Here is a 22,909-nt window from a genome sequence, read left to right as displayed (position 1 = left end):
CGATACTAAAAATCAAAGATATGTAAATAAATGGCACGAGAAAGAAATCTGCCATAAAAGTATTTAATTCTCCTTTATTTTATTACTTTTTCTTTTCTCCCAAACATATTTTGAATTATATTCTTTATTATTTCAGGAGGTTTTAAGATTCACCACCAAAGACAAAAATACCGAAAACACACAACGGAGAAAATCAAAGTTATATTTCAAAAGTGAACAATATTTAATATGTTAAATCACAGAACACAAAGCATTTGATGTATTGATATCGCAGACTGGTCGTGAGCAGAAGGTTCTGGTTCCCTCAGGGACCCTATGGTTCTGGTTCCCTCAGGGACCCTACGGTTCTGGTTCCCTCAGGGACCCTATGGTTCTGGTTCCACTGGTTCCCTCAGGGACCCTACGGTTCTGGTTCCCTCAGGGACCCTATGGTTCTGGTTCCACTGGTTCCCTCAGGGACCCTACGGTTCTGGTTCCCTCAGGGACCCTACGGTTGTGGGTCCAGCTGCTCGTAGTTCTTGATGTGGTTCCGGACACTCTCAGTGATCTGGTCCTGGCTCTTCATGCGGTTGTAATAGTCCAGAAACAGCCCGTCTGGACTGATGAGGTAGATCAGGATCGTGTGGTCCACGATGTAGTCCCCGTCCTCGTCCTTAGGACCGGCGCTGGCGTACACCCTGTAGTCCCGCCCTGCGTGTTTCACCTCCTCCGGCGTCCCCGTGAGTCCGATGAGCCGCGGGTGGAAGTCCTTCACGTAGCGGTCCAGAGCCGCCGCGTCGTCCCTCTCCGGGTCCACGGTGATGAAGACCGGCTGGACCGGCGGCAGCGAGGCGTCCCGGTCCAGAGCCGAGACGGCGGCGCTCAGCTTGTCCAGCTCCTCGGGACAGATGTCGGGACAGTGTGTGAAGCCGAAGTACAGAAGGACCCAGCGGCCCAGGAAGTCCGCTTTAGTCCTGCGTTGGCCTCGGTGGTCCAGAAGACTGAAGACCCCCTGACCCAGAGAGACCTGCTTCAGCTGCTCCACCCGCCGCCGACGCTGGTTCTGATGCTTCTCAGAGTCCACGAACCACCAGGCTGCCAGCAGGCCGCCGCCCACAAGCAGGCCGACGCCCACCCGGGTCCTCAGACCAGGACCAGGAGGACCCGGACCGGGACCCCGAGACAGGAAACACCGGGGGGTCCGCTGAGGAAGACCAGGACTCAGAGGAAGACCTCTCAGGAGTCTTCCTCCTCCACGCACATCACCCACAATGCACCTGAACCACGACATGTTCGACTCCTGCAACACAAACGCAGTGTTAGTACTTTAAGAGTACTTTTACTGTGCTTAAAGTACCACAAGCACTCACTCTGTTATACTTTAATCATTCAGAATACATTGATCCTATATTCATAGATTCTGTTTTCACAGTAACTTACAGCTGTATTGTAGTAAAAAGTACCTGATTTGTACTTCACTCTTATGCATCACTGTTTATGAATGTTAAAACATTACGGAGCAATAATAGAGAATAAACTATATTTAATCCTTTACAGCATTCCATATTTTATTCCATCTTTATATATATATATATTTAATTCTGGATCTTTTACTTTTTTCTAGAGATGTTTATTATTTTTTCTTATTGTTGGTAATTTATATATTTACTTAACATTCATATTTACACTATTTGTATACTTTACCTTTTTATGCTGTTATTTATATTTTTAAATATATTTATTTCTAAATGAATATTGTTGCTACTCGTTGACATATCAGTATATGAAAAATAATTTATAATACAGTTGTGAAAAAAATGTACATTTTTATGTAAAAAATGATTAAAATTCTAAAAAGTGTATGAATATTTAAGTTATGATCAACTTTAAAAAAAAAAGAACTCGGTGAAAGTGTAAAATAACAGAAATATATATAATATTTTAGTTTTTAAATTAATTTGTTGTTGCAGTACCTCTTCCCGCCACCAGCGGCAGCACTGACCGGCGCCATGTTAGATTCTACACGGTTTGTATTGATTTGAATGAAATTCACGTTCAGTCGATGAGAATAACTCGTGGTTTTGTTACTTTAAACGCGCCTGACATCGATAATAATCCTCCTGAACAGTTACTGACGAGTTTACCTTTCTTCTGGTGGGTTTATATTATTATTAATATAACGATACGATACTTTTTTAACACTTAAAGTGAGATATTCGAGCTTCAGAACAGGACCCTCTATTACTCAAAGCTAGCACACAGCTAACAGTTAGCAGCTAACCTGCTGCTGTGAAGCTAACGTTACGTCACCGGGACGTTAGCTAACGAGTTTAGCTTCGTTATCATAGAAACGTTAACGTTTCAATAGATATGAACTCACCTGCAGCCTGTGAACAGCATATGTGGCTACACATGTAACAGAAACACTACGTCATTACGTAAAACTCATCACTACCACACTGTACAAAATACTGTGTTAGAATGAAAGTACTAATACCACACTGTAAAAAATACGACTGCAGTAAAAGTACTAATACAACACTGTAAACAATACTGTTACAATACAAGTACGAATACCACACTGTAAAAAATACTTTGTTCCAGTAAAATGTTCCTTCAAAGTATAATCAGTAAAATGTAATTAAAGTATTGAATCTGTCTTTTAAAATATCTTCACAGGTATTCTGTCTGTCTCTCGGGTATTCTGTCTGTCTTAGGTATTCTGTCTCTATCGGGTATTCTGTCTGTCTCTCGGGTATTCTGTCTGTCTCTCGGGTATTCTGTCTGTCTCTCGGGTATTCTGTCTGTCTCTCGGGTATTCTGTCTCTCTCTCGGGTATTCTGTCTCTCTCGGGTATTCTGTCTGTCTCTCGGGTATTCTGTCTGTCTCTCGGGTATTCTGTCTGTCTCTCGGGTATTCTGTCTGTCTCTTGGGTATTCTGTCTGTCTCTCGGGTATTCTGTCTGTCTCTCGGGTATTCTGTCTGTCTTAGGTATTCTGTCTCTCTCGGGTATTCTGTCTCTCTCTCGGGTATTCTGTCCGTCTCTCGGGTATTCTGTCTGTCTCTCGGGTATTCTGTCTCTCTCTCGGGTATTCTGTCTGTCTCTTGGGTATTCTGTCTCTTGGGTATTCTGTCTCGGGTATTCTGTCTCTCTCTCGGGTATTCTGTCTCGGGTATTCTGTCTGTCTCTCGGGTATTCTGTCTCTCTCTCGGGTATTCTGTCTCTCTCTCGGGTATTCTGTCTGTCTCTCGGGTATTCTGTCTCTCTCGGGTATTCTGTCTCTCTCGGGTATTCTGTCTGTCTCTCGGGTATTCTGTCCGTCTCTCGGGTATTCTGTCCGTCTCTCGGGTATTCTGTCTGTCTCTCGGGTATTCTGTCTCTCTCTCGGGTATTCTGTCTCTCTCTCGGGTATTCTGTCTGTCTCTCGGGTATTCTGTCCGTCTCTCGGGTATTCTGTCTGTCTCTCGGGTATTCTGTCCGTCTCTCGGGTATTCTGTCCGTCTCTCTGGTATTCTGTCTGTCTCTCGGGTATTCTGACTGTCTCTCGGGTATTCTGTCTCTCTCTCGGGTATTCTGTCTGTCTCTCGGGTATTCTGTCTCCCTCGGGTATTCTGTCTCTCCCTCGGGTATTCTGTCTGTCTCTCGGATATTCTGTCTGTCTCTCGGGTATTCTGTCTGTCTCTCGGGTATTCTGTCTCTCTCGGGTATTCTGTCTCTCTCTCTCGGGTATGCTGTCTCTCCCTCTGGTATTCTGTCTCTCTCTCGGGTATTCTGTCTCTCCCTCTGGTATTCTGTCTCTCCCTCGGGTATTCTGTCTCTCTCTCTCGGGTATTCTGTCTCTCTCGGGTATTCTGTCTGTCTCTCGGGTATTCTGTCTCCCTCGGGTATTCTGTCTCTCTCTCTCTGGTATTCTGTCTCTCTCTCTCGGGTATTCTGTCTCTCTCGGGTATTCTGTCTGTCTCTCGGGTATTCTGTCTCCCTCGGGTATTCTGTCTCTCTCTCTCGGGTATTCTGTCTGTCTCTCGGGTATTCTGTCTCTCTCTCGGGTATTCTGTCTGTCTCTCGGGTATTCTGTCTGTCTCTCGGGTATTCTGTCCGTCTCTCGGGTATTCTGTCCGTCTCTCTGGTATTCTGTCTGTCTCTCGGGTATTCTGACTGTCTCTCGGGTATTCTGTCTCTCTCTCGGGTATTCTGTCTGTCTCTCGGGTATTCTGTCTCCCTCGGGTATTCTGTCTCTCCCTCGGGTATTCTGTCTGTCTCTCGGATATTCTGTCTGTCTCTCGGGTATTCTGTCTGTCTCTCGGGTATTCTGTCTCTCTCGGGTATTCTGTCTCTCTCTCTCGGGTATGCTGTCTCTCCCTCTGGTATTCTGTCTCTCTCTCGGGTATTCTGTCTCTCCCTCTGGTATTCTGTCTCTCCCTCGGGTATTCTGTCTCTCTCTCTCGGGTATTCTGTCTGTCTCTCGGGTATTCTGTCTCCCTCGGGTATTCTGTCTCTCTCTCTCTGGTATTCTGTCTCTCTCTCGGGTATTCTGTCTGTCTCTCGGGTATTCTGTCTCTCTCTCAGGTAAGAAGGACATTTTTTTAACAGTTTTAAAGACCAAACAAATAATTAATTAATAGAGAAAATAATCAAAAGATGACTTATGAATGAAATCTTATTTTATCGTTTTATCTTCTTCATTGTGTAAACATTATTATATATTGTCGTATGTTTCTGTAGATGAGTTTATATTTATGTAAATTAATTATATAAATTAATAAATTCATATTTATAACCTTTTATTTTAATGGTTTGTTTGATGATGTTTAATTTAAAAAAAAAAAAATTGATCAATAGGGAGGATCATAATTTATTTGAAGATGTGAGAAGACAAATAATAATAAATATAATAATAATATTAAATGTCGTCATTCAGCTCCGTTGTGTTTTCATGTCGTCTGTTTCTCTGTAAACTGGAGTGACGTCGCTCTGCATCACTGAGGAGGAAATATAGGAGAACAGGAGGAGGAGGAGGGTCTGCAGTTAACAGACGATAAAGAGAATTAATATGTGAAGACGAACACAGACGAAGGTCATTCAGAGCTGTAGGGGAACCAGAGACCACATCCAGAGACCTCATCCACGTCTTAAAGGAACAGTACAACATTCTGAATGTCATGGGGGGGTTTCAGGTACTCAGGAAACAAACAAACATGGACGCCTCTCATCAGCCAAAGTGCTTTATCAGAGACACTTCAACACAAATGTGCTCTATGCACAATAGATGACAACACTAGATCTATACTGAACCTGCAAACAGACGACTATCGTTATTTACATGTGACATGACTGCAGCATGAATCCAGACGTGGTTAGCTTAGCTTAGCATAAAGACTGGAAGTAGGGGGAACAGCTAGCCTGGCTCTGTCCCTGATGTTACATGATGCTTCTTCAGTGCAATATGTTCGCTTTGATAGAAGTATCTCAGTGAAAAGGAGAAAAGAGGACGAGAGCTTTAGTAACTTCTTCCATGTCGTCTTCGCTCTCAACAAACTCCACCAGCATCACAAACACCAGCAGCCAATCACAGCTCTCGTTGTCTCCACCAGGTTTCTCTGTTTCCTGACAGTGCTGACGTGTCTCTACATTCAGAAGGAACATGTAATCTACAATGTACCCTACGACGTAAACTACGACGTACCCTACGACGTACCCTACGACGTACCCTACACTGAACTACAACGTAAACTACAACATAAACTACAACGTACCCTACAACATAAACGACTACATAAACTACAAAGTACCATACAAAGTAAACTATGACGTCAACTATGACGTCAACTACGACGCAAACTACAAAGTAAACTACAAAGTAAACTACAAAGTAAACTACGATGTAAACTACTACGTCAACTACTACATCAACTACAAAGTACCCTACAAAGTAAACTACTACGTACCTTACAGCGTAAACTACAATGTACCCTACAAAGTAAACTACTACGTACCCTACAACATTCCCTACGACGTACGACGTACCCTACAACATAACCTACAAAGTCAACTACAACGTACAGCGTACAATACAATACAGAGACACGTATTTTATGAAGTGATGTAAGTTCACAGATCTCAGCTTTAGGCTTGTTGTCTAATCTGTGTTTAAGGTGTTAAAGATGAACTGTGTTAGAAAACATCTGATTATTTTTGATAAAAGCACACACAAAGCTTCAACAAGCCTGTGGACATTAAAACTGAAGTCTACGAGTCCCATGGTGCATTTCACCGACACACATCCAATCACAGAGCTTCACATTAACTGTGGAGAGAACTGATGAAACAGATTCTGGCTTCGTCTCCATGGCAACTGAAGCTGAGGCTCATGGGTATTGTGGTATTTAGAGACAGAGATAACAAACTGATTATCAAAGTGGTGATGAGAACCATTCCGTATCCACCTGATCCAGGATCAGTGCGGCAGTGGTGTCGCAGTTCTCTCTCTGACTGCTCCTCCCTCCTCCTCCCCTCATCTGCTTCCCTCCTCCCTTCCTCCTCCCTCCTCCCCCCTTCAGTCTGCCTCCTCGCCCCCCCTCTGTGTGGAGCTCTGATCCTCCATCTGTCTGTCTGTCTTCAGCGTCTGTCTGTCCTCCGTCAGCTGAAAACATGGACGGACTCCGGCTGCCGCCCGTCATCGAGGAGGTCCTCGATCCAGCCGGTCAGTCTTTGTTTACATGCGTCATAACGAGGGTTTGATGATGTCATTCGAGTTTAACAGTTAATTATACGACTGGAGTAATAAGTGAAATATGATCTGCTGCTTCAGTCTGTTTGAACTAATCATGTTATAGTTTATGTCAACTATAACGTCTCCGATTCTTCATTAATAATTCAGTCAGTGCAACAGCATCCGAAACCCTGATTCATCCTCAACACGTTTCACAATAAAAGCCTTTTAGGGAGCAGTAGGTATATCTGCTCAGCTCTTCAGTTGACCTGAAAGATAAAAGGAAATAAAATACTTATGAGAGAAATATATGATATCAAATAAATATAGTTTGTAAAGTTGATGATTCAGTTTCAGGAATAACGTTTTTATTCTGAAGACTCATTTTAAGTTTTAGACTTTTGTAAAATATAACAATTCTTAAGTAATGACATCGACCTGTTTGGAGGATGATGAAGATGAAGATGATGAAGCTTCTCTCTCTGTTTGATGAAGACGAGCTGTGTGAGATGAAGGTGCAGAAGAAACCCGTCATGTTGGCAGAAACTCTGACGGCCAAAGAGAGGGAGTCCATGGAGGAGAAGGAGGAGACGCAGGAGGAGGAGAAGGATGTGAAGGAGGAGAAGCAGGAGGAAGGAGGAGAAGAGAGGGATGAAGAGGAGGAGCTGGAGGAGCTGAGAGCTCAGGTGTTCCAGCTGCTGATGGAGCTGGAGGAGACCAGAGAGGTTTCTCAGAGACATGAGGAGGGATTCCTGGAGCTTCAGGGTGAGCAACTCAGAGATTCCACCATCACACTGCTCCTCCTCTTCCTCCTCCTCATCTGTTTCCTCCTTTCTCTCCTCAGGTCTGTTGGAGGACGAGCAACTGGCGAGCGCTCACCAGGCCGAGAGCTTCACCAGACAGATCCAGAGACTACAAGGTTCAAGTTTACATCATCACAATGTCTTCACTTCTTCTCTTGACTTCATTCAAACTAACAAAAACCTGACAAACCACACATCTTTCACATCCTTTTAACTCCTCTCGTCCTCCTCCTCTTTCTCCTCCTCCTCCTCCTCCTCCAGCTCAGCTCCGGTCGGTCCAGGAGGAGATGGACAGCCTGGAGGAGGAGAGCGTGCTGGAGGAGGTGCACGAGGAGCTCCGCTCTGCTCAGGAGGAGGTGCTGATGCTGCAGCAGGGGGCCGAGGAGGCGGCGGCGGAGAGAGAGAACGACATCGCCTCCCTGCAGGAGGAGCTGTGTCGCCTGAAGGTGGAGCTACAACGACTCCACGCCACGACGCAGGAGTACGAGCTGGAGATCACAACGCTGAGAGCTGAGATCAGCATGAGGAGCCACGACACAGGTGAGTCACTGACGCGGGTGAGTCACTGACACGGGTGAGTCACTGACACGGGTGAGTCACTGACGCAGGTGAGTCACTGACACGAGTGAGTCACTGACACGGGTGAGTCACTGACACGGGTGAGTCACTGACGCAGGTGAGTCACTGACACGAGTGAGTCACTGACTCGAGTGAGTCACTGACACGGGTGAGTCACTGACACGGGTGAGTCACTGACACACAGGCGAGTCACTGACACGGGTGAGTCAGAGACACGGGCGAGTCACTGACACGGGCGAGTCAGAGACACGGGCGAGTCACTGACACGGGCGAGTCACTGACACGGGCGAGTCACTGACACGGGCGAGTCACTGACGCGGGCGAGTCACTGACACGGGTGAGTGAGAGACACGGGTGAGTCAGAGACACTGGCGAGTCACTGACACACGGGCGAGTCAGAGACACGGGCGAGTCACTGACACGGGCGAGTCACTGACACACGGGCGAGTCAGAGACACGGGTGAGTCACTGACACGGGCGAGTCAGAGACACGGGCGAGTCACTGACACGGGCGAGTCACTGACACGGGCAAGTCACTGACACGGGCGAGTCACTGACACGGGCGAGTCACTGACACGGGTGAGTCACTGACGCGGGTGAGTCACTGACACGGGTGAGTCACTGACACGGGTGAGTCACTGACACGGGCGAGTCAGAGACACAGGTGAGTGAGAGACACGGGCGAGTCACTGACACGGGTGAGTCAGAGACACGGGCGAGTCACTGACACGGGCGAGTCAGAGACACGGGCGAGTCACTGACACGGGCGAGTCACTGACACGGGCGAGTCACTGACACGGGCGAGTCACTGACACGGGCGAGTCACTGACACGGGCGAGTCACTGACACGGGCGAGTCACTGACGCGGGTGAGTCACTGACGCGGGTGAGTCACTGACACGGGTGAGTGAGAGACACGGGTGAGTCAGAGACACGGGCGAGTCAGAGACACGGGCGAGTCACTGACACACGGGCGAGTGAGAGACACGGGTGAGTCAGAGACACGGGCGAGTCAGAGACACGGGCGAGTCAGAGACACGGGCGAGTCACTGACACACGGGCGAGTCAGAGACACGGGCGAGTCACTGACACACGGGCGAGTCAGAGACACGGGCGAGTCACTGACACACCGGCGAGTCAGAGACACGGGTGAGTCAGAGACACGGGCGAGTCACTGACACGGGCGAGTCACTGACACACGGGTGAGTCACTGACACACGGGTGAGTCAGAGACACGGGTGAGTCAGAGACGCGGGTGAGTCACTGACACGGGTGAGTCACTGACACGGGTGAGTCACTGACACGGGTGAGTCACTGACACGGGTGAGTCACTGACACGAGTGAGTCACTGACACGGGTGAGTCACTGACACGGGTGAGTCACTGACACGGGTGAGTCACTGACACGAGTGAGTCACTGACACGGGTGAGTCACTGACACGGGTGAGTCACTGACGCAGGTGAGTCACTGACACGAGTGAGTCACTGACACGAGTGAGTCACTGACACGGGTGAGTCACTGACGCAGGTGAGTCACTGACACGAGTGAGTCACTGACTCGAGTGAGTCACTGACACGGGTGAGTCACTGACACACGGGCGAGTCAGAGACACGGGCGAGTCACTGACACGGGCGAGTCACTGACACACGGGTGAGTCAGAGACGCGGGTGAGTCAGAGACACGGGTGAGTCAGAGACGCGGGTGAGTCACTGACACGGGTGAGTCAGAGACGCGGGTGAGTCACTGACACGGGTGAGTCACTGACGCGGGTGAGTCACTGACACTGGTGAGTCACTGACACGGGTGAGTCACTGACACGGGTGAGTCACTGACACGGGTGAGTCACTGACACGGGTGAGTCACTAACACGGGTGAGTCACTGACACGGGTGAGTCACTGACACAGGTGAGTCAGAGACGCGGGTGAGTCACTGACACACGGGCGAGTCAGGTGATCATCTGATATAAATGTGTGTGTTCAGGCCACAGGACTCAGCTGAAGGATGAGTTCTTCTCTCTGACTGATGAACGTCAGTTTCTAAACGACAACAACAAAGATCTGAACAACAAAGTGGAGCAACTTCAGCAGCAACGAGACACGTGAGTGGTCCAACCAGCTGTCAATCAACCTGCTGCTCTGACATCACTGTGTGTGTGTTGTTTTGTCACCATCGCCTTCATAAAACATTCCTTTAAATCTAAACATGTTAAATGAGTGAACACAAACATCCACACATTCCTCTGACCCCCGACCTCTGGACAGGTGTGACGATGCGTACCTGGCCGTCACTAACACTGAGCCGGAGCAGGTGAAGGCGGACTCTTACATCAGCCTCTCTCAGTCCGGTCCCCAACACCAGGACCCGGAGGATCCGGACTCCTCCTCGGTCCTGAAGGTCCAACTGAGACGAGCAGAAGAGACGTCTCTCAAAGTCCAGACGGAGGTGAGTCATCACCAGACTCCATTCAACAAATGAGGGTTTTAATCTGAAGCTGTAAAATACATCAAATAGCATCAGTGTATACTGTCTGTATATATATATTAGTGCTGGGCAACGATGCAAATGTTTAATTGCGATTAATCGCATGGATGTTTTGCGATTAATCTCATTGTTATGGCAAAGTTCAACAATGAATGATAAAGGAGTGTATTGTGCACTTTTATTTTAAGGTACTGCTACATGAACTAAAGGGCAATAACATTTGGTTCACGAGATGCAGGCAGCATCTTTCATACTTAATGTGACTATAATTCATACTTTGTTGGCATCTTATTCTGAAAACCGGATGTTGGTCTGAAGAAACCGGATGTTGTCTCACGTTAATGTTTCCGCTAACTTTCAAAGTCCTTCACTCCCGATCTGTGCGTTTGAATGCGTTTACGGTGAATGTCAGCGTGTAGCTGCACTAACATGTGAGTGTCTGTGAGTTTACCAGCGATGTCCAGTCGTCTCCAGGCAGAGCAGCGGAAGCCTTTTCTCTACGGCAACCCTGAAGGGACATCATATCTCTAATGCAAAACCATAAACATGAGACAGGCTGACTACAGGATGTTTGCTGGCTTTATCCCACTGTTCTTGTCATCCTCTTGTTGTTATGTATATGTATATATATATATATATATATATATATATATATATATATATATATATATATATATAGAGATAGATAGATAGATATATATTTTTTTATGAATGTTTTATACAGAAAATACATTTGATCCACAGATATATATATATATATATCTATATATATATATATATATATATATATATAGATATATATATATATCTATCTATCTGTGGATCAAATGTATTTTCTGGTCATTTAATTGAGAAAAATAAACTTGTTAGTGCCCTCTGGAGGACAAACCGTGAAATTACAACACTGTTTCTAAATGGCTGAAAACACGTCTCTTATTTATCTATCTGCAATGAACTACTACTAGTATACTACTACTGGCTGTATACTAGTACATATAGTATACTAGTATACTATATTGTGTGGGTTTTCTCCAAAGACATACAGGCTAGGTTCATTGTCAGCTGGGGTGACAAACAGGTCAGAGATGGTTCCAGGCGATGGAGGATTTTAATCTTCTTTACCCGTCTGTCCTCCCGTCTGTCTTCCTGTCAGTGCGACGGTTTGAAGGGGGACCTCGTCGACCTGCAGCAGCTGTACGACAGCAGCCAGCGGGAGCGAGTGTCGCTGGAACAGGAGCTGCAGCACTGCAAGGCCGAGGTGCAGAAAATGGGCAGGAAGTCACAGGTGAGTCGTTTCGTTGACGTCATACAAACCATCTTTTCTGATGCCTCGAAATGTGTTTCATCCTCTAAAACGTTCTGGTGAAGTTGTTTCTTTAGAGTGCCGGGTATCAGGTACAAATACTGTTTGGTTTTAAACTTTTAAAGACAAGAAATGTGAATATGGTGCAACATTTCTCTCAAGTTGAATAAATGAGCACATCAACACTTGAAGAGAGATCTATAAAATACACAATACACAGAATGTATTAGAATACACAAAACCATACCAAACTATACAGCAGAAATATAAGATATGAACAGAGTACAACATATATACATGTGTAGAATATTTGAAAAAGTCAAGGTAAGTACGACGCAGTATCTCATTGGACACCCTGAGACCTGTTTGACGTTATTAGTTTGTTCACGTGGTCGATAACAGCTGAAACTCATCAGTCATTCTGCTTCAGCTCTGCTGGTGTTGCTAGTTTTTCTGTGAGCTTCTTCTTGACATCTGTCGCTGCTGGGCAGTTTGTTTTCGTCATCTGTCTGTTTCTACTTCCGCTCAACTCGCTGCTTCCTCCGTACAGCCTCAGGATCTCAGAGGTTTACTCACTTGTCAACTGATCAGAAAACAGTGAAGCGCATTGACAGTGGAGGTCCGTCTGATTGGCTGATAACACATCATGTGTGGAACATGTCATTACAGACAGTTCAATCCAAACAGAGACATTTGGATTCTGTTTGCCTGACCTCACTTCCAGAGGTGTGGACCAGTTTCCCAAATCTGACAAAATCTAGTCTGACACTTGACCTGTGTTGACCTGGGGCAACCACCCGTAGGGGGGCACCAACCATCCGTAGGGGGGCACTAACCATCCGTAGGGGGGCACTAACCATCCGTAGGGGGGCACTAACCATCCGTAGGGGGGCACTAACCATCCGTAGGGGGGCACTAACCATCCGTAGGGGGGCACTAACCATCCGTAGGGGTGGCAACCATCCGTAGGGGGCCGGCAACCATCCGTAGGGGTGCGGACTATCCATAGGGGGCCCATCCATTCATAGGCGGGGCATCCATCCATAGGGGTGCCAACCATCCATGGGGGCACCAATCATTAGATTTTCTTGTCTTGGGACTTGCCTTTCTAGGATTTGAATGGAGAGTCTCCTGTCTTAATGTGGAACCGGACTAACAACTTTGCACAGGAATTTAAAGTCAAGTTTTGAGACTAAACTTTCAATTTTTCTGTCTTAACATGTGAGTCTTGACTTGGGAATTGTAAACAGTGACTTGGTCCCACCTCTGCTCAACGCCATTCTATCATTGACTTACATTCTTGTCCTCAATAGTTGTAGTTTACCTTCTACTCACACTGCAGTGCTGCTGATTGAGTCGATTGCAAGGCAGCACTTCAAAGTGTCGACAAAGATCTTTAAATGACAGGATGTAGATGTTTTGAACTACTCTGGTGGCGATAAACTGCTACCAGAGCTCTCCATCTTGTCTTTAACCATCTTTGATGTCTTTCTCTGATTGCCTGCTCTTTCTGGTACCGTCTTTCCTTCATCGTCATGTTTTTATCTGTTTGCCTTCACTTCTTTCTCTCTCAAACTTGCACAATTCTCTGTTAATTTGATGGTTTTGATGCTTGCCTGCCTGTCAATCTTTCTCTTTATTTCTATCTATTATTTGATCTGTCTTTTCTTGTTTGTCTTTGCTCCACGCTCGCCTTTCTTCCCGACATGTTGTGACTTTCTTATTCTGATTATTTTATGGTTTTATTTTCTCTTACCACACCCCTCTCTCCATGCCCCCCTACACTCCTACCTTTTGTCTTTTTCCCAGAACTGCACTGGTCCTTCTGAGCCCCCTGTCCTCTCCATCCCCTTCATAGGAATGATTGTTATAGTGGCCTTGATTTGGTGCTGGTGGGAGGAGCTGGCGTCCTAGAGAGGACCAGGTATGGCCACGCCCTTCTTTCTCCACCAGACACTCTGCTTCTTTTAGCATCTGAGAGTGGCTGAATCAGGGGGTCACATCCAGGCTAACGGTCACCGCAGATCAACGCTAGCATTCCAATTCTCTCCAATTCCAATTTGAGGACTCCGTATGCTTCAAACAAAGTAGATGTGCTCCAACCAAGTCTGAAATCACAGTGGCTAAATGGCACAAACAGGGTCCACAGAACTACATGAACACAGAGGCTTTGAGCTGTGCAAGATCTTTTTCACATGTTATTGCATTCCTGAGCGTGTCTGAAACATCTCAAGGCAGCATTAGTGCAAACTGCTGTCTCAGCATTGCAGCTAGGGAAACAACAAGATGAAGCTGACGCCCACTGAATGTGTGTGAACGTGGCCCAGAGGGCTTCACAACCTCTACGACATCCTCCTGAAGAGTGAAGATGTTCTACTGAAGCTCACTGATCCCAGACAACACAGATTCAAATAAAAGTCTATCAAAGTGTATCATGTATAATTAAGTCAAACTCAATCCAGTATCATGTATTTATTTATTAAAAGGCATCATTTCAACATTTTTTAGTTTCTTCATCATTTTAACTTACTTTGTCAAAATGATGATAGTTAATAATTCAAGCTCAGTTAGTTCTGATCAGTGGTGGCTGGTGGAACATGTTCTAGGGCCATCCTGTCAATTTCAGCAAACATCCCAGTATGATTTAATACAAACAAATTACAGTGTCAAACATGCATTACTACTTTGCAGTTAAATATTTAACATTTATTTATTTTTACACAATATTTATTTTTACACGAAAGAAAGCAGTAAATAACACTTATAATATATTATATAATATAACATGTCCATTTATGTTTCCTTACCTCCTCATCCCTCACTCCCTACCCTGGTGTTCTCATGTCTCCTTACCTCCTCATCCCTCACTCCCTACCCTGGTGTTCTCATGTTTCCTTACCTCCTCATCCCTCACTCCCTACCCTGGTGTTCTCATGTTTCCTTACCTCCTCATCCCTCACTCCCTACCCTGGTGTTCTCATGTCTCCTTACCTCCTCATCCCTCACTCCCTACCCTGGTGTTCTCATGTCTCCTTACCTCCTCATCCCTCACTCCCTACCCTGGTGTTCTCATGTCTCCTTACCTGCTCATCCCTCACTCCCTACCCTGGTGGTCTCATGTCTCCTTACCTCCTCATCCCTCACTCCCTACCTGGGTGTTCTCATGTTTCCTTACCTCCTCATCCCTCACTCCCTAACTGTCCGTGCTGGATCCGTCCCCGTTGTTTTAAAAAGCTGAATAAATGATTAGCATGACGTCATGCAGCTAGCTAACCTGTCTGGTGTTCAGCTAGTACAGAAGCTTCATGTACTGCTTCCCTTTCCCGCGAGTCTGCTGTCTGATTGTGAGGTCAGGCTGATCTGATATCAGCTCTTTGGCTGCAGAATCTCCTCAAAGTTCTCCTCTCAAACGGGTCTTGGAGGAGGAGTGCTCGCCTGTAGAGACTTCTCCTGACGAGAACGCGCAGCGAGGGGGTCTGATCGTTCTGGCCCCACTCTGAATCTATTTGAGGGCGCTGATTGGCTAAATTGTATGTCACTCATTTATATCTTTAATCAGCAATTGGCTAAACTGCTTCATAGACCCGCCTCTTTTGGGCCAAAACGATCAGGCCCCCCAAGCTGCGCGTTCTCAGACGTGTCTACACACAGACGGAGAGCACGAGCAGGAAAAGCATATATTTTGCGCAGATATCATATTTTACACACATTACTGGGTACATTCGACAGTTCAACACAACTATTGACAATTTGTGTAATTTATGATTATTATTATTATTTTTTGTTTTGTGGGGCCATGCCCATGGCCTTCTATTGGCCAGCCGCCACTGGTTCTGATTCACTATTATTATTTGTCTTTGTTCTTTTACATTTACTAATTCACAACATATGATAATGTTTAATTAAGTTCTTCTGAATTTTTCATAATTATTTTTAGGAATTTTAAAATAATCACGCGTCAAGATTTCATCTACATGAAAGTTGTGGAAAAATGTGAAAATGTTGATTTGATCCACATTTATGTCTCTAATTGTTATTGCTGATCCCGTTTGGGAGTGCAGGAGTTGTGTTTTCATCTCACGGTACTTCCTGTCTTCATCTCACCGTACTTCCTGTCTTTATCTCACGGTACTTCCTGTCGTCATCTCACAGTACTTCCTGTCTTCATCTCTCCGTACTTCCTGTCTTCATCTCTCCGTACTTCCTGTCTTCCTCAGCGCGGCGACGCCGAAGGCTGGAACCTGGTGGTGGCAGCCATTGTAGTTCTGGTCGTCCCCGGCTTCACCAGGGCCTGAGGACTACACAGGAAGTGACCTCACTGGGAACTCTGGGATTGTGGGAGCGCCGCCCTCAGACATGTTGCCGTCCTGATGTGGTTTTCACCTGAAGGCCACAGACGTCAGTGAGTTGTGGAGGGAGAAGCAATATGAATTCATAAAGTCTTCCATAAAGACTCAGCCGGTGGATTTATTGATCAAACATCCACCGTCATGAACCAAGAGCCCAATTGGAAGTGGTCATTTTGCATTATTTTAAATGTTAGAAGAAGAAGCAGAAGTGGATCAGATGGAGGTTGTGTTTGACCGATCCGCTCATATTCATGATTTCATTCTTTATTCTATCGAATAATCAGAGTTTTATTAGTTGATGTGTTTTTCATGTCAAATTTGAATGTTCAGAGTTAAGAGCAACTTAACTAAATGTAGTGAATGTAGCAGATAGAATAATATGTCCCACAGAAATGTGTTGGAGTATCAAGTAGTATAGAATAGAAAAGTAAGGTGCAAGTACCTCCGTCCCGTACTTTTGTAAATCTACTCATTGGTTTACAGTAGATGTGGTTGAGTGTTTGTTTCACTCTCCAGGAGTCGTTGGATTTCATGTTGATGTCAAAGAAGAAGAAGAAGTGATCAGCAGCTGCTGCAGCCTCTGTACGTACCAATGACAGCAGACTTCCTGCTCATGAGTCATGACGGCAGCTGTTTGACAATCGCACATTACTTCACTGACGAGAGTCCTGTAGAGCTGCAACTTCCAATCACGTTTATTTATATTATTTAACAAATAATTGATGAATCATTTCATCCAAAACCCAAAAGGTGCATTTATAAAGATCTTATACAGATAAAAGGAGCAAATGTTTTGTATTTCAATTATCAGCCCAAAAATGTATTCTTTTCTGCTGCTTGACGAATAGTTTCAGCTCTGAGACTCTTTCCTTATGTTTCCGTGCTGGAGTAATATAATATTTTGCACTGGCTGAGATATCGGTAGCAGATGAAAAGAGATTGTTTAGTGTTTTAACACATTGACTCTGCTTCAGTCCTACTTCCTGCTCTATGTTATTTACTGTGTGTTTGACTAAAATGGACCAATCAATGTGGATTATTTAACAGATGTATTTTGTAGCATGAGAAAAACAGCAATTTAAGGAAATGTTCTGCTTTATTTTACCTACTTATCCCTTTACAAATCAATTTAAAATGCCTGTATTTGTATGTTTACAGTGTCTAACAGGTAGTATGTTCATCTACAGCTGTAACATATTTAAATCTGAAGGAGATGAATCATTCTGATGACACATTATGTGACGATTGATTCCACTGCCACTTTTATGCTCAGATTGTTCCAGAGTTGCTTTTCATTTTGGAGAGATATTTTTGCACAGCAGATGATTCATGATTTTGGAGACAGATGGAGGATTATACATAATAGTGAAGAGAAGAGGACCGAGATAGAGGCTTGCAGATAACATTTACAAACCTTAAAACGAGACAATTTGAGCCTCCTTTCCAGCACCCTGGCATAAGCCTTCCCCGGGAGGCTGAGTAGTGTGATACCCCGGTAATTCGAGCACACTCTCCGGTCCCCCTTTTTGAAGATGGGAACCACCACCCCGGCCTGGCAGTCCATGGGCACTGATCCCGACTCCCATGCGACATTGAAGAGGCGTGTCAGCCAAGACAGCCCAACCGTGTCTAGCGCCTTCAACATCTCAGGACGGATCTCATCCACCCCCAGCGCCTTGCCACCAAGGAGGTTTTTAACTACTTTAGCGGCCTCCGCCAGGGATATAGGTGAGCCTCCCCCAAGATCTTCAGGTGCTGCCTCCTCTGCAGAGGACATCTTGGTGGGGTTTCCTGCTTTCCCTTCCTGAGCCGTCGAATGGTTTGCCAGAACCTCCTTTAGGCCAACCAAAAGTCCTTCTCCATAGCCTCTAGGGGTGTAACGGTTCACAAAATTCACAGTTCGGTTCGGTACGATACAGTGGAGCCACGGTTCGGTACGTTTCGGTACAGTAGAAAACTAAATGCCAGAGAAATGTACTTGATTTTAAAATATATTTATTCATTACAACCAACATCATGAAGTTATTCTTTGACTTTGAACAATGATGGAACTATACCTGAGTGACCCATCTTCTGGGGTGTCTTCTTAGCAACGCATAAGCATGACAAACTAAAACTGCTACTTAATGTTATGTAGTATTGTTCCTTACATCTTGATTACATCTTGTCTTGTTACTTACATCTTGCAAAAGAGATTTTTAATCTCAATGGGACTACCTGGTTAAATAAAGGTTTAAAAAACAAAATATATATTTTTTTTATTCAAACGTATTGTTCGGTTCGTCATGCGTACCAAACCGTGAGCCTCGTACCGAACGGTTCAATACGAATACGCGTATTGTTACACCCATAATGGACTCCCTTAACTCCTCCCATGCCCGAGTTTTAGCATCCGCGACTGCCGCCGCAGGCAGCTGCAGCCCTTGTGGCCTGCCGGTACCTTTCAGCTGCTTCAGGAGACCCCTGGGCCAACCAGGCCTTGAATGTCTCCTTCTTCAGCTTGACGGCTTCCCTCCCCTCCGGTGTCCACCACCGGGTTCTCAGGTTGCCGCTAAAACAGGCACCGATGACCTTCAGGCCACAGCTCCTAGCGGCCCCGTCCACAATAGAGGCTTTGAACATGGTCCATTTGGATTCCATGTCCCCAAACCTCCCTTGGGATGTGTGAGAAGTTCTTCCGGAGGTGGGAGTTAAAGACCTCCCGGAGAGGGTCCTCCGCCAGACGTTCCCAGTTCACCCTCACTATACATTTGGGCTTGCCGGGTCTTTCCAACCAGTTCCCCCGCCAAATGTGTTCTGGTACCAGGTACACTTATGAGCCACCTTATGTTCGAACATGGTGTTCGTTATGGCCAAACCGTGGCTTGCACAGAAGTATGGGCCCCATGGGCGAAGGCCCGGCCACCAGACGCTCGCCGACGAGCTCCCCTCCTGGGTCTGGCTCCGGGAGGCTGCCCCGGTTTCCCCTGTCTGGGTGAGGTGGCTGAAAACAGTGGGCTGCTTATCATCAGGGTTATTTGAACCGCTCTTAGTCTGGGCTCTCCCCTGAGACCTGTTTGCCTTGGGAGACCCTACCAGGGGCTACTGCCCCAGACAACATAGCTCCCAGGATCACTGAACCACTCAAACTCCACCACGTTAAGGTGTCGGGGAGTGTGGGAGAAATATCTCAACAAGCAAATGTTTAACATTAGTTTTGGACAAAATCAACACATTTTCCACTTAAACTAGTTTATTGGTGTTCTGAGAAACGTAAACTAGTTTATTGGTGTTCTGAGAAACGTAAACTAGTTTGTTGGTGTTCTGACAAACGTAAACTAGTTTATTGGTGTTCTGAGAAACGTAAACTAGTTTGTTGGTGTTCTGACAAACGTAAACTAGTTTATTGGTGTTCTGACAAACGTAAACTAGCTTATTGGTGTTCTGACAAACGTAAACTAGTTTATTGGTGTTCTGACAAACGTAAACTAGTTTATTGGTGTTCTGACAAACGTAAACTAGCGTATTGGTGTTCTGAGAAACATAAACTAGTTTATTGGTGTTCTGACAAACGTAAACTAGTTTATTGGTGGTCTGACAAACGTAAACTAGCGTATTGGTGTTCTGATAAACGTAAACTAGCGTATTGGTGTTCTGAGAAACATAAACTAGCTTCATGGTATTCTGACAAACGTAAACTAGTTTATTGGTGTTCTGACAAACGTAAACTAGCGTATTGGTATTCTGACAAACGTAAACTAGCGTATTGGTGTGTTCTGACAAACGTAAACTAGCTTATTGGTATTCTGACAAACGTAAACAAGTTTATTGGTGTTCTGAAAAGCGTTAGCTAGCTTAGAGGTATTCTAAACAATGTGTGCAGTAGCCGGCAGTGTTGCATGCTCGATTTAGATTTAGAGAAGTATCAAATTTGCATGAAACTAGACGAGTAGATTCAGACGCTGTAGCAACTGTAGAGTTAGACAACACTCACTAGCTGACAGTGGTAGCATGAGCGCTGTATCAAATTCTTCTATAGTTACTTTAGACTGTTTTATTACTAATTTTGGAGTTAAAAGTTAAAAAAGTCCGATTTTTTACAACCTTTTGGTCACATGTTTCAGTTTCCTCCCTGTATCCAGTACAGAAATAGGACGTGTCTAGCTTAGCACAACGACTGGATACAGGGGAAACATGCTAGGCTAGCTCCAACAAAAGAGAAAACAAAACACCTTTGAAAAACTCAGATGTAATATTTTGTCTTTGTTGGTAACTGGTGTACAGCTAACAAAATGTTATTCAACGTTAGCGTTTTAACTTTGGCTAGTTTAGGTCGTGGTTGCTACAAACAGCTTATCCAACTTTAACTGCTAGCTTTGTGGTTAGCCACTATTATCATAGCCATATAAACAGTTCATGTTTTTTGGTTTGTAGCTACTGTTTGTGTGTTACATCAAAATGTGTTTAACGTAGCTCAGTATTAAAGGAAACACAAATCACATTTAGCCTAGCTTAGCACAAACCAGGTGAGGAAATATAAATGTGAAAAGGAGACATGCATTGGAGCATGTCTACACTACATTGAAATTTAACATCTCTGCACTCTGAGATTGAACTGAGTAACAGAGACTTTACAAACTCTTGAGATTACTGTTCTGCTTGATTGTGTAACGGCTGCATTTCTGTGTGTTGGTGCTGTGTTCTTCAGGTGTTTCAGGTGTTTCAAGTGCGCTGTACGAACTCTGCTTGTAGTTAGACAGCTAAACTTTGAGTCCAAATTAACCAGCATGTTGTAATCTGGCTGCTGTTCTGCTTCTGTTTTGATGATGGATTATTCTGTTTCTCTCTGTATTTATGTGTCTGATTCTGTAAAGAATATTTAATTGTATCAGTGATGTTTCTGTACAACATTAATGTTTGAATACGTTTTTATTCAATTGTGCTGATTTTGTCTAAAGGGCCTGTACATTTTGGAAATGACCTGACAAATAAAAGTAGTTTTTCCTTGTGCTTAATGTCCACTGTAGTTTTATTTGAGATATATATATTTTTTTACATTACGTTACATTGTGTTACGTTGTATTACGGTATGTTACATTATGTCACTTCATGTTACGTTGTATTACGGTATGCTACATTATGTCACTTCATGTTATGTTGTATTACGGTATGTTACATTATGTCACTTCATGTTACGTTGTGTTACATTATGTCACTTCATGTTACGTTGTATTACGGTATGTTACATTATGTCACTTCATGTTACATTATGTCACTTCATGTTATGTTGTATTACGGTATGTTACATTATGTCACTTCATGTTACATTATGTCACTTCATGTTACGTTGTATTACGGTATGTTACATTATGTCACTTCATGTTACGTTGTGTTACATTATGTCACTTCATGTTACGTTGTATTACGGTATGTTACATTATGTCACTTCATGTTACATTATGTCACTTCATGTTATGTTGTATTACGGTATGTTACATGATGTCACTTCATGTTACGTTGTATTACGGTATGCTACATTATGTCACTTCATGTTACATTATGTCACTTCACGTTACGTTGTATTACGGTATGTTACATTATGTCACTTCATGTTACGTTGTATTATGGTATGCTACATTATGTCACTTCATGTTACATTATGTCACTTCACGTTACGTTGTATTACGGTATGTTACATTATGTCACTTCATGTTACGTTGTATTACGGTATGTTACATGATGTCACTTCATGTTACGTCGTGTTACGGTATGTTACATTATGTCACTTCATGTTACGTTGTATTACGGTATGTTACATGATGTCACTTCATGTTACGTTGTATTAAGTTACATTATGTCACTTCATGTTACATTGTATTACGGTATGTTACATTATGTCACTTAATGTTACGTTGTGTTACATTATGTCACTTCATGTTACATTGTATTACGGTATGTTACATTATGTCACTTCATGTTACATTGTATTACAGCATGTTACATTATGTCACTTCATGTTACGGTGTGTTACGGTATGTTACATTATGTCACTTCATGTTACGTTGTATTGCGGTATGTTACATTATGTCACTTCATGTTACGTTGTGTTACGGTATGTTACATAATGTCACTTCATGTTACATTGTATTATGGTGTGTTACATTATGTCACTTCATGTTACGTTGTATTACGGTATGTTACATTATGTCACTTCATGTTACGTTGTATTGCAGTATGTTACATTATGTCACTTCATGTTACATTGTGTTGCGGTATGTTACATGATGTCACTTCATGTTACGTTGTGTTACGGTATGTTACATTATGTCACTTCATGTTACATTGTATTACAGTGTGTTACATTATGTCACTTCATGTTACGTTGTATTAAGTTACATTATGTCACTTCATGTTACTTTGTGTTACGGTATGTTCCATTATGTCACTTCATGTTACGTTGTATTACAGCATGTTACATGATGTCACTTCATGTTACGTTGTGTTACGGTATGTTACATTATGTCACTTCATGTTACGTTGTATTACGGCATGTTACATTATGTCACTTCATGTTACGTTGTATTACGGTATGTTACATTATGTCACTTCATGTTAAGTTGTATTACGGCGTGTTACATGATGCCACTTCATGTTACGTTGTGTTACGGTATGTTACATTATGTCACTTCATGTTACGTTGTATTACGGCATGTTACATGATGCCAC

General features: G+C 44.2%; 2 protein-coding genes across 2 annotated transcripts; one reads left to right on the top strand and one right to left on the bottom strand.

The window, feature by feature from the left end:
* Nucleotides 1-471: 471 nt before the first annotated feature.
* On the bottom strand, nt 472-2,410 carry sco2 (synthesis of cytochrome C oxidase 2). The gene is made up of 2 exons (XM_079294254.1): nt 2,360-2,410; nt 472-1,279 (listed from the first exon to the last, which is right to left on the bottom strand). The coding sequence occupies exon 2, from the start codon at nt 1,268-1,270 to the stop codon at nt 488-490; it is 783 nt and encodes a 260-aa protein (XP_079150380.1). The 5' UTR covers nt 1,271-1,279; nt 2,360-2,410; the 3' UTR covers nt 472-487.
* A 4,954-nt stretch (nt 2,411-7,364) lies between these two features.
* On the top strand, nt 7,365-13,769 carry LOC306796051 (uncharacterized protein; the record flags this gene model as incomplete). Its single annotated transcript, XM_079294829.1, has 7 exons — nt 7,365-7,454; nt 7,534-7,608; nt 7,754-8,032; nt 10,052-10,169; nt 10,333-10,513; nt 11,706-11,837; nt 13,665-13,769. The coding sequence occupies exons 1-7, from the start codon at nt 7,391-7,393 to the stop codon at nt 13,767-13,769; spliced, it is 954 nt and encodes a 317-aa protein (XP_079150955.1). The 5' UTR covers nt 7,365-7,390.
* Between the last annotated feature and the right edge of the window lie 9,140 nt (nt 13,770-22,909).

Source organism: Melanostigma gelatinosum (assembly GCF_949748355.1).
Source record: "Melanostigma gelatinosum genome assembly, chromosome: 22".
Lineage (NCBI taxonomy): Eukaryota > Metazoa > Chordata > Actinopteri > Perciformes > Zoarcidae > Melanostigma > Melanostigma gelatinosum.
Note: the sequence above shows the minus strand (reverse complement) of the source record. Positions and strands in the feature narration are given on the sequence as shown.

Bases quoted from the DNA above. Each gene is read 5' to 3' on its own strand.
- sco2 (XM_079294254.1), bottom strand. From the start codon at position 1,270: ATGTCGTGGTTCAGGTGCATTGTGGGTGATGTGCGTGGAGGAGGAAGA.